This window comes from Oryx dammah, unplaced genomic scaffold (genome assembly GCF_014754425.2).
Source record: "Oryx dammah isolate SB20612 unplaced genomic scaffold, SCBI_Odam_1.1 HiC_scaffold_29, whole genome shotgun sequence".
In the NCBI taxonomy this organism is placed as follows: Eukaryota; Metazoa; Chordata; class Mammalia; order Artiodactyla; family Bovidae; genus Oryx; species Oryx dammah.
The window spans coordinates 32,425,822-32,441,978 of NW_024070213.1; the positions used below are offsets into that span (position 1 = coordinate 32,425,822).

Sequence of the window (16,157 nt, forward strand, 5' to 3'; positions counted from 1 at the left end):
CCATCTCACTACATTTCTCTTCAGCAATTTATGCTGAAAAATCATGTGCTTTTAGGAAGTAGTAGCTATAGTTAGTAGATTATAATTTTCATGTGCCCATTTGAAATGGAAATAAAAGTTCAAATATAATTTACATAGGCTATAGAACAAATATCCAGAAAGGAAGTTCTGAGTGGAATAGAAGGCAAGAAACATATCATATACTCCTATTATAAATTCTTAGTCTTAATCAGGACAGGTGCTCAATAAATTGTTAAGGATTTATTATACTCCAGATATTTGTATTCCATTAAACAGAAAAAAATTTTTATAAGAATAATAACAATATGACTATTCTATTTTGAATCCTAACATTAAACAATCTAAATATATATTAGAAAGATATTTCAATGAAAATATTCAAATGATGGTAAAATGTATATCCTCATACACCATCAGTAGAGGAATAAATTGCCATCACATTTCTCAGACTATACACTAGGAAATGTGATGCATATCATGTTTTATAATACTCATAAGGAGATTCAGGACAAATTCTAGATTTTTGGCAAGATGCAAGAACCATTTACTGAGAGCAAAGGTCTGAGAAAGAGTTTGGTTTATGGGTGAGAATCAAGGAGGCAGTTTCATTTCTAAAAATCTAACCCAAGAGAACTACAGGATATGAAGTATTAATAAAGTTCTTATATGAAATATTAGAAACAATCTAAATACCAAATCATCAAATAATTACAGGACATCCAGATGGTAGTATTTTGTACCCATGAAGAAAAAGTATTTTAAGAATATTTTATAATATAGGAACTTGTTCATGACATAAAGCTAGCTGAAAAAGTTGGACAGAAATGAAACATTTGTATAAACACTTCAAGGCATGCACATATCTACATTTATAGAAAAATAGACTGGAAGAAAGTTTATCTATATATTAATAGTGCTTATTTCTAGGTGATGGGTCATTAAATGGGTCATTGTAATCTTTTCATATCTGTTACATTTATAAAATCTTCTACAATGAATATTATTACTATTATTATTATTATTACTTGGCAAATACAAGTATTTCCTGTAAATACATATAATTTAAAAGCTTCAGACTGTTTTCTCAAATGCCACTCAGAGGCTATTTTATAGCTAATATAATACCAATATATAAAGAAATATATATATTTGATAATGGGTACAAACAAATATCATTTTGGCATTCAGTATATGAAATATTAACAAAGTCCTGTCTTCACTTAGTCACATAGACATCAATATGTTTACTTGAAATCTAATTTTATGGTCTCTGTTCAATTCTAACTCTGTGAATCTTTATCCAACTTCCCTTCATCTTTCATGTTTCAGTTACTTGCACTCTTGTGTGTTTTAATTTATGCTAATCTTGCTTTGATTCCCTAAGAATGAAGGCTTAAGAGACAAAAATATCTTACATTTCAGTTCTTTCTACTGCCTAGTGACTATAGAATGGTTATCAAGAAAGCAATTCTTTTAATTCTGTAAGTTCCAGAGCAGAAGTGCACACCAGAACATTCCATAACCCAATGTGAGGGAAGTCATAAAAGGAAGGGAACTAGCTTCAGTCATTCCAACCTCAGGAAGAGATATCACCATGTAAACATTGCTTATATTCTTTCATCTTCCATATTGGATTCACTGGGAATCTTCTCATCATTAGACCATATTGTAAATCAGTCCATGTATTTTCATTTCCACTAATGCCCCTCATTTCAGGCTATTACCATCTCACCTCTCTTGCCATGACTCCCCCAACAGTTTCTAAACATTCTATCTTCTGCTTCTCCTACTAAAACCCATTCTCCAAACACAAGTTCAGAGCAGTTATTTAGAAAGATATGCCAGATCATGTCAGGCTTCCCGGGTGGCTTAAGAGTAAAGAATCTGCCTGCAAGGCAGGAGACCCAGGTTTGATCCCTGGGTCAGGAAGATCCCTTAGAGAAGGGAATGGCAACCAGTCCAGTATTCTTTCCTGGATAATTCCATGGACAGAGGACCCTGGCAAGGCTACAGTCCATGGGGCTGCAAAGAGTCAGACACGACTAAAGCGACTTAGCATGCACACGCATCAGCTCATATCACGCAACAGAATAAAACCATTTCAAAGCTTTATACTGGACATAGAATAAATTCCAAACTCCCTGCACTTACAGAGCCCTGAATGATCAGGCCCTTGCCTTTCTTTGGCATTATCTCCTCTCCCATTTTCTCTGCCAAAATATTGTAGTCCCATTGCCTTCTTTCAGTTTCCCTAATACCAACATGCAACTTGTTTCCATTTTAAGGCCTCTGTATTTCAAATATTTCCCTCTGGTAAACTTTTCCCCTAGGGTTCCTCAATCTCAGTGCCATAGACATTTTCGTTTGGATGCTTCACTTTCTGGGGAGTCATGCGGTATAGATGCTGGTAGCACACCCTGCCTAGTTGTAACACCCCAAAATGTCTCCAGACATTACCAAATTCCCCTGGCAAAGAACTACTAGCTTTTTGGTTTTTTTCTTTCATTCATTCAACATATATGCACAGAATTCCTCCTGCATGCTTCACACTATTGTAGGAGTTGGGGGCACTACATTGTACAAGCCAGACAGAATGTCTGCTTCAGAGAGACTACATTTAAAGAGAGGAGATAATTAACCAACCAATCAACCAATCGACTCCAATCCATCCAAACAGTAGTTTAAATGCCAACTCCTCTCCCAGAGTGCTTTTCCTGAACACCAAAATTAAAAAAGCCACCCCCTCCTCTTCTATCACGTGACTCCACTTTTATTCTGTACTTAGTAGTCAACACCATATGCTGTGATGTTACTGACATTTATTTATTGAATCTCCCAGTAGAGAATAAGCTCCATGATAGCAGATTACTAGCTTGTTTTGTTCAATACTATATCCCCTGAGTAGTGCCTCACACATGGTAGACACCCTGTGTATGTGTGTGTATATGAGTGTGTGTGTGTGTGTGTGTGTGTGTGTTAGTCACTTGGTCATGTTCGACTCTCTGTGACCCCAAGGACTGTAGTCGGCCAGAATCCTCTGTTCATGGAATTCTCCAGGCAAGAATACTAGAGTGGGTTGCCATTCTTTTCTCCAGGGGAATCTTCCTAACCTAGGGATAGAACCCAAGTCTCCTGCATTGCAGGCAGATTCTTTATTATCTGAACCATCAGGGAAGCCAAGACACCCTATAACTTTTTATTATATGAATTAAATAAATAAACTTAAGAACAAAGTCCTTAATTGACTGATAATGTACAATTCCATGCAAATAGATAAAAACCTTTACTGGAACGATTTAAATTAAGGATGGTTTCAAATACATTTGATATAATGAGAAAAAAATATTTGGAAGCTGGTATTTCCTAAATATTGTTCTACCAAAATAGAATAGATATTTGGCTCGAAGTTGAACAATCAAAATCACAGTGAACTTTTGGAAGTTTTGATCCAAATAAAGGAAAAATAAAAGGAAGAAAGAGTCACTCAGGAAAGCGAAAGTCCTAGAATTTCAACACTAAAAGTAAATTAGAGATCATGTTTCTTCCCTTGAAAACATTACCACACATTTAGTTCTTTGTTTCAAAGCAATAGTCAATCTTTGCCAGGATGTTTTGTTCTTTTATTGCTGGTGTTCCTTTACATTATCACTGTTATAATTTGGATAGGACTCTACTCAATTTTTTTTATGGAAGTGTTGCTGCTTTCAATTGGTATTCCACTTGAAGGATCTAAAAGTCATTCATTGTGTTGCCGTTAAAAATTCTGCCTAGTGAAAGAGTCTCTACTAGACTGTAAGCTCCAGAAGGGCAGAAATCTGTCTACTCCATTTGCTATCACTACATCTCCAGATAGCACATGGCAAGACAGACAGCAGTGTTTGTTGAATGAACTAAAAATATAACGAATAGAAACTAACTTAAGTTATTCTAAATTTATTACTAAAGCTTTTCTCAGTGGCAGTCTTATCCAACAAGAGTAAAAAGTCAGACCCCAACATCACAAGGTATGAATGGCATTGTTCTGATTCATCAAAGGAATATTTAAGTTATCCAACCTACAAACATCTGTGAATTGGTCTTTTTCACTGACAATGAATGCAATCAAACTTTGATAAAATTTAATTGCATACCCTTTACTGCAATATAGATATTTTTAGAAATTGGAATCAACTAAAATTATATAAGGGGTATTTATCATTTTCCACATGACAGTTTACATTGATATTCTAGTGTACATTGCTAATATGATAAATATAGTTACTTTTGGGTTTCTGCAACTTACTTTGAAAAAATAGTTCCTTTTTGCTTCAATACCTTTAGTTTTTGGCTGCACTGGGCGGCTTGCAGTTTTAACTAACATCAGGGATTGAACCCCAATCCTCAGCAGTGAAAGTACAAAGTCCTAACTACCAGGGAATTCCCTTTGTTTCAATATTTTAAATGGTGGACTTTGGCTTGGATTTTAAAATATATATATAATATAGAAAGCTATCAATTTTAGGAGCGACTACAATTAGAGTGAAATGGAACACTTGAAAAGTAGCTATGGTCTTTACCATTGTTACCCCATGACTGGATATTTTGTTCCTGGGATTTTTTGAAGATGTATGTACTATCATTGTGCAGTGAAAACAAGTACCACTGTTACTTTTTATTTAAAAAAATACAGTTCTATATAATCTCTTATTACACAAGTCTACTTTTTAATGGAGATTGTAATTTTGTAAACTTCTTCCAAAATTATTCTATCCACTTACTTGGATATTGCACTTAAAATGTAAAACAACAGTTTTAAAAAATATGGCATTACATTTGCTGCATGTAGAGACTGGAATACAGTCAGTAATAACTATCTCAAAACATGGCATTGTTTGGTCATTCATTCATGAAATACGTACTGGGTTCCAAACTGTGGGCTACTAGTAAGGTAGGTAATGTACAAGGACAGTTCACCATGTGAGTAGTAAAGATGGGTGTATCTTAGAGGGACTCTTCGTCTAGCTGTCATCGTCTGAATATGTTTTCAAGTTTTAGAGGATTTTAGAGATCACCCATTCCAACTTTACTGGAGACTGACTACCAAGCATCGTATAAACAGCACAGACTTTGAAGATAGAATTAAAGTTAGCTCTTGACTCTCTCATAACTAAACATATGGTTTTGGATAATTAATCTTTTTCTTTGAGATTCAATTTCTTCCTACCTAAAATGGGAATAAAATGACTTTGTTACAATAATTCTGTAAGGAAGATGTTAATAAAGTGCCTGTACATATATAGGCAGGTAATCAATAAAACTGTTTTTAAATGAGTGGATGAGGAAACAAACTAAAAGAGTAGCCTGATTCCCATAAGTCCTTGAAAGAATCTGGGCAACAAGACACCGCATCTTTTTGACTGCACCATGCTTCTCTAGGTAGAGAATGCTGCTGCTGCTAAGTCGCTTCAGTCATGTCCGACTCTGTGCAACCCCACAGACAGCAGCCCACCAGGCTTCCCCATCCCTGGGATTCTCTAGGCAAGAATACTGGAGTGGGTTGCCATTTCCTTCTCCAATGCATGAAAGTGAAAAGTCAAAGTGAAGTCGTTAGAGAATTGTTCACTTCAAAAAAAAAAAAGGCTTTAGGTTAATTCTGTTATCCAGTGATCTGGATGGCATAAGCTTTGGAGTCCCCATCTACAAGAAAAATAAATAAATAATGTTTTTATAATTATTTAAATTTTAGAATCTTCATACCCTTCACACAAATGAATACTTGTTAAATGAATGAATGTATTTTTAAATGAGAAAATGTGGAGGAGAGCATCTTTTTATTTTCAATAATAAAACCCAGATTAACTATGTAACAGTATCTGCTTAAAACATGCTTTATTAAGTCCCTTCATTTAAAGGTGTATAAAACTTAGCTGGTGAACTGGATTATCAATTTACAGATCCAGGAGAGCCAGTGGCTGACTGTTCCCTTTCTATCATTTGCTGTGCTTATACACTGGCATAAGGACTCTGGCTTTCTAAGACAGAGTAAGTAATTGATTTGCAGAAAACATAAAGTCACTTTCTGCTTTTATATACACTGCCAGACTTATTTTAAAAATTTATATTCTGTACACCAGTAGTCTTTCTTCGGTTCTTATGAAATAGTTTTTACAAAAACTGAAAACATTACTCATAACCAACTACAAGGAACTATAAAACAAGCTTAGTAGATTAAAAACATTAAACATTTACTTTATTTAGAAGTAAATGACTATATGTTATGTACCTTCCTTATGGCTGTCTCTTATGTTAAACAAATTCTAGATCCAAAAGTTCCCTCAGAAAATAATCAGCATTTCCAACCCCTCTGAAAAAATGTGAAGACATATATAAATATATATATGTATATATTTTATGCACAAATGAAATAGTCACAAGGTAATTAGCAAAACGTGTGTTTCTTAAATAGTTACTGGATTTTTAAGAGTGAGTTTAAAACAACTTCAAAGTTGTACAAATCCTAACGTATCTAAATGCTCAGATTTTTAGTTTCCTTGTTTTAAATTTACAAAAACCCAAGGATACCTTTTACTAGATTACCTAAGACCTGATTTGGTTCAAGCCTGCTTATTTTCAAATTCGCTAATGCTATTTAAAGAGAATTATCTCTTACAAGTCATATACTAAATCTACATATCTCTTAATTCTCAAAATTTTATGTCACCTAAGAGAGGGTCTACTTTAATCGACATGTTGAAACTACATAGCAAGTCTGTAATTCATGAGTTCTGATAGACCATAGTATTGCTAAATAGATTATTTCCTTGAACCCATTCTAGAGCTGTTTGGTGTGTTTGCTTTTATGTTCCATCTTTTAGAAAGAAAGAAAAAAAAAGTATAGCTTTCCAAAAGAGCCATTTTTTCATTATACCAACTGCAGCTGGCATTTTCCTGAGTATCATACACAACACTTGGTTGACCTAAATTAATGTATCCTGAGCAGGGTGAGAAGCGTCTACAGGGATATCAATGGGAAAGAACGCAAGAGTAAAGAATTCAAACAAGGCAGGTAAAGAGACTGATTTAGGCTTTTCTGAGTGGTCTAGCCAGAACACCTCTCAAACAATGCCCTGCTTTCAGAACCTGACCAAAACAGAAACATTTAAGAGAATGTTTGCATGCAGATATTTCTGTTATAATTCTACAAATAAATTGAACTCAGTAAAACACACATTTTGCAATGACTTTGTTGCAAAACAAATGATCTGTTTAGATTAGCCAAAACTGCCATGGATCCCCAGATACTGTCCTCAGGTGAAGTGCCAAAGCAATGACCTTCAGTGTAATGGAATTTCATGCTAGCTGAAACAATGTGTGACGCTACTGGCTGCCAACTGGAGTGCAGGCACTGTTTTTTTCCCCTTCTCAGTAACTATGAGGCTATAAAATATATTTCTTCACACAACCATTACTTCAGTGCTTCTACTATAGATAAGGCCAAAACCTCCGCAAACTGGCTCGTTACACTATAAGACTGATTAGAGAAGAAAAAATAATTTCTTTAGGCAGGTAATATGTTTATAACATATATTGACTGTCTGCTACGAGTAGAGCTTTTTAGTTAAACTCTTTTGTCCTGGAAAATGGAATCCATTGTCCTTTTTGAATGTTTTTCAGAGGATTGTTTTCTAATGTAACTTTAAAGCCAAATTACTTTACATTTCCAAAGTACCAGACCATAAGATGGTCTAAATTCTAACAGGCAAGATAATCCATGAAAAATAATTTTATGCTTTCAGAAGTCGGTGACCTTTCCTAACTCACATTGTTTCTTGAGAAATGAGATTGGATTTAAGTGGGTATGGTAACTCATTATTGATAGCTAAGCTATCCAAACCAGATACTATTTATTTCTTCTATTTTAAAAGTTTATGATTTTTTCTTTTTTAAATAAGTAATAGTAGGAAATGCTTCTTTGAACTTCACCAAGCTGTAAGTTTTGAGAAGGAAACGGCAACCCACTCCAGTATTCTTGCCTGGAGAATCCCATGGACAGAGGAGCCTGGCAGGCACAGTCCACGGGATTGCAGGAGTCGGATATGACTTAGCGATTAAAACACACACACACAAGCTGTAAGTTTAGTCTTTGTCCAAATGTCCTGAAAGCAATTCACTCACAGCAACTTAAAGGCAGCACTTAGGAAGCGTGCTCTGCCCTCACTTGGCTACGGCCTTACATGCTCAAGCATGGACACACACACATATGTACAGGCACATTCATTCACTTACTCACATGTTTCCTGGAATTGATTTTAAACAGTTAAGTGAAAACTGACCAGTGTAAGTAGACGAGAGTAGTTTCAATTCACAAGAAGACTCAGTAAATACTGTAAAGGCTGTAAATTTCGTAATATAAGCAAAGGTTCTACTCAACTACGTTACTCTAAATTATCCCTAATAAATTATCTAATAATTGAGTAAGTTCATATTTTCAGATTATAAAAAGGTCACGCCTATCCTTCCCTACCCTGACAGAAAACAGTCTACACATACATGAGACTTACACCTTTATTTGCCTCATAAAAAATAGCTGCCAAACAGCTAGGCCATTGTTCTCGACTAACTTCTTCTCAGGTGGCATGAAAACCACATTCCTGGGCAGCACGTAATCATAGTGTCTGACCCCCTAAGAACCATTAAGTCAAATTCCCTTACCCCCAGAAGGCAACATACTATTGTACCCTCTCCACTTCTGCGCCAACTATGAACAATGGACAGTAATTGCAACTGTCATGGGCAGTCAGGAGGAAAAGTAACATAGTGCTTTCCCCCTGAGTTTTCTGCCAAACCTGATCCAAGCAGCTAACAACCATGCCCCCCAGCAGAAGAAAGATCTACAGGTGCTTTTAAAATGCATCAGAAAACTGCCTTTTGAACAGAAACAGAGGACAATAACCAAACTTGTGCTCTGAATGTTCAGCTTAAAAAACTCAAAATTAAAGACAGAAACTTCTATTGTGACTGTACTGCAGCTTCCTGAACTAACCCCATAGGCAAGCTGAAAGGACAGCTGAGCTGCTTTCCTCTAAGCTTATCATCACTGCTGCTGGCTGCTTTCAAGTTAGACTTGTGAGGAAAACGAGGTAGGGAAACATGCTTGTCCTCCGATGGAATGAGATCCCAAGCCTGGGAACAGGCAGTCTTCTTGGCTCAGCTTAGTTTTTACCCAGGTCATAGCAGAATAAAGAACCTTGGAGAATATGTCCTATATCACAGGTGCAAATGGGTTAAAATCCCACAAATAAAGGACCTGCTGCTTCAGAAAAAGAAGAAACTTCACTGTTCTCTTTAACCTCTGTCTTCAAGCTCTGTAAAGGATATTAATTACCATTTGCTTGAATCTCATTTCATTATAGATTATAGTTACTTAATTTGTGGATTAGCAGGAATTTATTCTCTTACCACCCATTCACAACTAACCATAGCCAAACTCCAAATAGTTGGATAAAAAGTGAAATACTCAAACACTTTCTGGAAGTTTTCCAATCCGAGATGGCTGATATCACCTAAGTCAAACTTTTGAGCAGACTGATTTATGGTTTGTCTCTCTCTAGGATGCTCTGATGTAGCAGAATGTTGAGAGACGATTGCCTCTCACTGAGAGAACACGTGCATGAACAGACATATGCAAAAAAGTTATTTATACACATATTTCTACATGTATATTAATACAAATCTGGTGATATTTTAAATATATATTCAGTTTCTATCAAAAATGTACAAAGTAATACATAACAAAATCTATTGATATTGGTAAGTATATTCTTCTTTAAAATTAATCCTTTAGAACTTAGAATCAAAAGTGTCCTATTGGCAACACTAGAAAACCATGGGTGGCCTACTGTGCTAGTAGAAGACACACTTTTAAATTAATTGAAATGACCATTTGACTTTATTTTCATATGAAGAATTAAATCTTCATCCTGCATCATTCCTGGTTTTAAATGTAGATTATGTACAGTCATAATTTTAATATGTAGACTGTGTAGAAGTATTATCTTGTAATATACAGTTTCAACTCTGCTGTAGATACTTTCGTACTTATAAGGTAAATCATGTAAAATTTTTAAAAATGATGAAAACCAAAGACTGTTAAAAATATAGGTCATTCTGTTAAGACAACATACTATTATAAGGCACAGAGAGAAAATAAGAACTCTTGTATATCCTCTTTCAAATGAGAGAGAAGAAACAGCAAAAATAGAATGCATGGGAGCAAAAGTAGTTTACCACCATTCATATCTCTAAATATCAGACTCATTTTGGTATACTCTGGATCAAAATAATTGCAAATATATTACCTTTTATTTCACCAAAGTTCCCTGATCCCATTGCAAGAAGCTTGTCTTTCCAGTCTTTTGAGAGTAGCTTTTCAATACTGGGGGTTTCTGGGTAAAGGAAAAAAAGAAAGGTAGGCAAATCAACATGACTATCTTTCTAATGTAGTTCATTAAAAGTCTATCTGCTAAATATAAGGCCACCCCTACCCCGCCCCCAGTTCATAATGACTTCATCAACACACTGATAACAGGGGAGGAAAAAAAAGAATGTGTTTTGTCACCTGCTGTTTCAAAATCATTAGCTTCTTCCTCTTGCGGAACAAAGCCTAACTAATTCTTTATGACAATGGGTACATATAAACCTGCAATTCATTGTTTTTCAATTTGGTGAACAAATTCCTGCTATAATGGATGCTTGTCAATTTCAGGGTGTTAGTCTGCAGTCAAAAAATAATTATGTTGATAAAATGCAGAGTAAAAAAAAAAGGCAAAGAATTAGCTCTTAAATCTGCTACATGTAATTATATCCCTCTGTGTGTTTACAATTACAACCACTTTATAATATGTGTTTAACATCGTGGTGGTAAGCACACTGTGGAAAGATTTGCCAGTATCACGAACATATAAAAATAAGTTGGTATAAAAGAAGCTTTACAAACACTGCAAAATCTAGAGATGGGAGTAATGCCCGTAATGGAAACTTACTTGCTTATTTCAGATCTGTATCATACTCTTTTAAAATGCCCTGTGTTAAAACAGGACACAGAGGTTTTAGAGAGCAGAGTTATGCGGTAGTTTGATCCTTGTTTCTTTATGTCACATGGTTTTGATCTCCTTTTGTGTTGAATTTTAATGTATAAGTAAACATAAATGCTAATAAAACACCCAAACATTACACTCAGTTCCAAATAATGTAATTGTATATTCTTGTCAGCATTTAGATGGGTACACAATTACAATGGCTTTCAATCCTGCGATTAGCACTGCATTCAGTTAGAAAATGGTGTGTACTAAAAGATAAGTGTCCCAGTATGCTCCATCTAAATAACAATACCCACACTTATTATCTAGATCGAAGACACACACTGCCATTCTCCACATTGGTGTTTATGTGTATTTGTGTTTGTTCAGACATTTGTTTACCCCCTACTAAGAGCATAAAGGGAGTACATGTTAACTTATCAAAGGAACCGTCTGGCCTAGAGACCATAAGATTATTAGAAACGGGTTAATTTTCCCCACAATAAAATGCATTTGTAAAGCGTCTCCTTGGTTAATGCTTTCTACTATTCTCAGGCCCTCATCTTAAAGACAACAGCTATCAGAGTCAAGAAGCCTGTGTAGAGTTTTGAATGAGGTGAGGTGTAATTTTCCTTGGAAAAACTGTGACAACACGAATCCTTCTTTTTCACATGCCCAAAACTTGGGGAAAATAAAATGCTGAAATATCTGAATAATTACTCCTTCAAATAGCTTGTATATATAGTGTGTGCACACACAACTACTGCATGCACATTTACAGGGAATGTGTGAAATATATTTTTTCCTTTGTAACAAAATATACCTCTTCATATGTCACATTTAATGGAAAAGGATGCTAAAGATTTTACTTTTTCTTAAAATATCCCTATTTGTTTACCATGTTGTTTTGAAGATGATAATGGCAATTCTGAGTAATAAAATACATTATATCTCTTCTTACTATAATCAATATTTCTGTTCACTAAGGCTTTAAAAGTAACTTTAAAACACTTCTATAGGGATTTTCAATGTTTCTACATTCCTAGTAAACACTTTGTGAGTGAAATCATTTTTTAAACCTTATCAGAGTAGGTCAAACAAACACCACTGTTTTCTTTTTACCAGCACCCTACAAAAATTCTTGAGTAGCATGTAAACAGGGCACAGCCAATATGGTATTTGCAATAGAGTACTGTCAGTCACTAAAAGCTAACAAACCTTTGCAAAGCAGGAATGCAGCAATAGAAATTCATTGTGTACTAACAATAGGCCCCTGAACCTCCAGCACCAAAAGCAGACCATTTTACTTTTAAGGCTATTGTCTGCAAAGTCCATGACAAAGCTTTTCCCCTGCAGCTAGACAAAATATTCACTGTAGTGTGCTCATAAAGAAACAGAAGTCTTCTGTCTAAGTTGCAGAGTTAAAGAAACAGCCGCCAGATTTCTGAAACCTGCAGAACATTCCTGGCCTCTTTATTAACTTGCATGAAGATAGAAGGCTAGCACACAAAGCCACTTCTTTTTCCAAGTACCTGATTTTTAACGTACACTAGAGAAAAAATGAATAACTTCTTTAAGACCAAGTAATTCGAAAGATGTAAAATCAGAAATATATCTAACTCAGGGTTGTTGTGCCTTTGGATGAATAAAGACAATAATACTTGGAATTTGGATGAGGTATATCTTTTAAAACGCAGATTCAATAAACATGTATTGAACATCCTGTGTGCAGGAACTATGCTAGATGGTTTTACCAGCATTGTCTTCATTTAATCAAAGCAAACACCTGAAGATTCAGATTATGTTATTATATCTATCTTCCAGGTTTTTGTTTTTGTTTTAAAAAACAAAAACAAAAACAAAAAAAACCAAAGGACTTGTCTGAGGTTTCACAATGTGTAGTGGGCAGGGCTGAGTCTTGGCCTAAGGTTTTGTTTTGTTTTCTCTACAGATTCCTAAGTCTCTTGCTGTCAACGAAATGATAATGATAGCTACTATTTTGAGGTTAAGTGCTAAATAGTGCATCATGTCCTTTACAATAGGTATCTCAAGCTTCTCATAATAATCTCCTGAATTATATATTGGTACATCTGTTTCACCATTAAGAAACAAATGCTTTGAGAAAGATCGTGACTTGATCAATATAGAGCTAATTTTAACTTATTGGACCCCAAAGCCTTTGCTCTTTCTAATACATACATATCACTGCATTTTACCTGCAAAACAGTCACGGATAGACAAACTCTTGTTATTAACTTCAGCGGATGGATGAAGTAAACATTTGAAAGGATAAATTGAATATCCCAGGGTAATATGTTCCTATGGGCAGCATGAAGAGATAAAATGCCAAGATTCCTTAGAGCTTTCATTATGTTCAGGATGTAATACCACTGTATGACTTTGAACTTTGGAATTCTGGATGACTTAAAGAGAACCTATAATGATTTAACTTTCACTTATGACCATAGAGCAGATATATGCATTGAAATGAAAATGTATTCACATAGTGGAAGGACTGTTGGGCTATATGTGGAGCAATCTGGGTTCTCACCAGGACTTTGACACTGTCTAGCTCCGGGAGGAACTAAAGCATATCTCTTCACCCATTTCACCCCTCTATTTGAATTAATCTAAGACAAACAGCTTTAAGCAAATCCATGTTTGGTATTCTACAACTGCTACTGTTCCAATTTATTTCCACTAGTAGTTCATGAAGAAATGTTAAGAAATGATCTCACAATAATGATCACAATATATGGACATGTACCAGTGACTGAATTTCTCTGAAAACAGTAAAGATCCCATAGAATATAAATGATTAGAACTGCAAAAGACCAAATGGCAAAATATCAATATTTATAATACACCTATTCATTAATATGTGAATATGATTAAAGTGAAATCTGACACAACTATGTAACGGCTGCTTCAGTTTTATGGAGTCAAAGAGAGAGTAGTTATCTATTAAATATTCAATTTTCTAAACATTTTCTAAAATGCAATTTAAAAAAAATATACATACTTAGGATTGTATTTTATACAACTGAATATGACATGTTTCTGGACATATAGTTATTTCCAAATGTTTAAATTCTGTACTAGCCATTACTTTCACATTAAGATGTATCATAATTTTATTTTAAATGCTTTAAAGAGTCTCCTGAGTTGTACTTCTCCCAGGTATCAGAGTATCATGATTACCATCAAAATTAAAGCCAGGGTTCTCTTTGTTACAATATGCATGATGGAAAATATTAGTTATTATTATTTGCATGACATTTCAGCTTACAGAATGCTGTCAGATTCAATAATTTGTCAATGGTGTATATTATTATTATATCCATTTTGCAGATGAGAAAACCAAGGCTCAGAAAGAAAACCAAGACCTGGCATCACCTAGCCAGAAAGTAGAATAGATGGAATATAAAACCATGGCCTCTTAATTCAAGAAAATCCCTTTCTTAGGTGAAGCATAAAAATGTATATATATTTTAAAGAAAAAATAAAATAAATATTAAGAAAGAAGCTAAAAGATAAATTAGAGAGAACTGAAAGCTCTCCTTATCAGTCAACCTATTATTAGTAAGATGACTATAACTGGGTTACTTTTGTCTTTTTCTACCATCAGGACAGAATGTTATGATTTGGTAAGTTTGCTTGCCTTTCCCTTCTCACCCTTGCCTCTTTTGCTCACATATGCTTCTTCACATCAATGCCTATGGCAATCCCCAGCAGTGAATGGCCCCCCTAACCGTGCCAGCCATTGTTACAACAGCATCCTGCCTCTTTAGGCCTGTTCATTCCCTATAACTCTCACTCCTTTTTCCCTTCAGTGCCAAACACTCTTAAGACTGACTCCCTCATCTGGAACAATGAGACCCAGAGACTCATGCCAACATATTGTAATTCTCCAACAAGCTCCCAGTGCCAAGAATTAAACCACATTTGCTCCAGTGCAGTAGCTTTACACACAAGCTCAGGTTTTTGCTTTGTGTTTATGTAGGTTTTTTTCCCTTAATCTCCCTTGAGCTGCAGTGGCAGAACTCATTGAAAAATCAAACAAGCAAAAAATATGTATGGATAATATGTGATTTTTCAAAAAGTCCCAGGAGTTAGGTCATACCAAATCTACCACTGTTTATACTTTCATTTTGTGGCTTAAACTAAGCTGTGTTATTTCTGACGTGTGATAGGTGAACATTTAGGGATGAAAGCTATCTTTTGGAAGGAACAACAATAGGGCTGAAAGTCAAAAATATACTAATATCTCCTTCAAAGTCAAGAATTAAAAGCATATGTAGATTTCCATGTCATGGATTCAGCATTTTAAACCTGGAAGGATCTTTAGATAACATTTAGATAAACATTCCACAAACGTAATTTACTAAAATATATATTAGACATAAATGGAACATAAATTGCTTGGCTACAAGTGAAACTAAAACAAATAAGCATTCCATTGTCATGTAAACCTAATTAACATAAAGCAAATTTACATTTCTCTCTATAAGATGTAGATCATTTTATGTGCTAACAGACTGTGGATCTTTAAGTGAGTTATGGGTTACATTTGCTGTTGTGTTTAGTCTCTACGTCATGTCCAACTTTTTGTGACCCCATGGACTATAGCCTGCCAGGCTCCTCTGTCCATGGGATGTCCCAGGTAAGAACACTGGAGTGGGCTGCCATTTCCTTTTCCAGGGGATCATCCTGACCAGGGATCGAACCCATGTCTCCTGCATTGGCAGGAGCCACCAGGGAAGCCCATGGATTATGTAATATTATTTACATATTTGACCAAGGAAACTAGTATTGTGAGATGACTGTTTTGCTCAAGTTGGGTAATAACTAGTCTAGGCCAAACACTTCATTTTACAGACTGAAAATATAAATAAAGGTTAAATGTTGCCTAAGATCATAAATCTAATTAATAATTAAGGCAGAACTTGAAGTCCAACTCATAGTTTGGTGTTCTTTTCCATATACCAAACATCAAAACATGTTTTTAATGAGAATGAAAATTTTCACAACAAAATATTAGTCCAGTTTTATTCACCTCATCTAGTTTTAGACAATAAT

General features: G+C 35.0%; 1 protein-coding gene across 4 annotated transcripts in view; it reads right to left on the bottom strand.

The window, feature by feature from the left end:
- Positions 1–16,157, bottom strand: part of SOX5 (SRY-box transcription factor 5) — a 1,158,063-nt gene that overhangs the window by 243,740 nt on the left and 898,166 nt on the right. For all 4 annotated transcript variants that reach the window (XM_040235353.1, XM_040235352.1, XM_040235351.1 and 1 more), the window contains one exon: positions 10,359–10,445. In XM_040235353.1, coding sequence (XP_040091287.1) covers positions 10,359–10,445 — 87 coding nt within the window. The remainder of the gene's footprint in view (positions 1–10,358; positions 10,446–16,157) is intronic.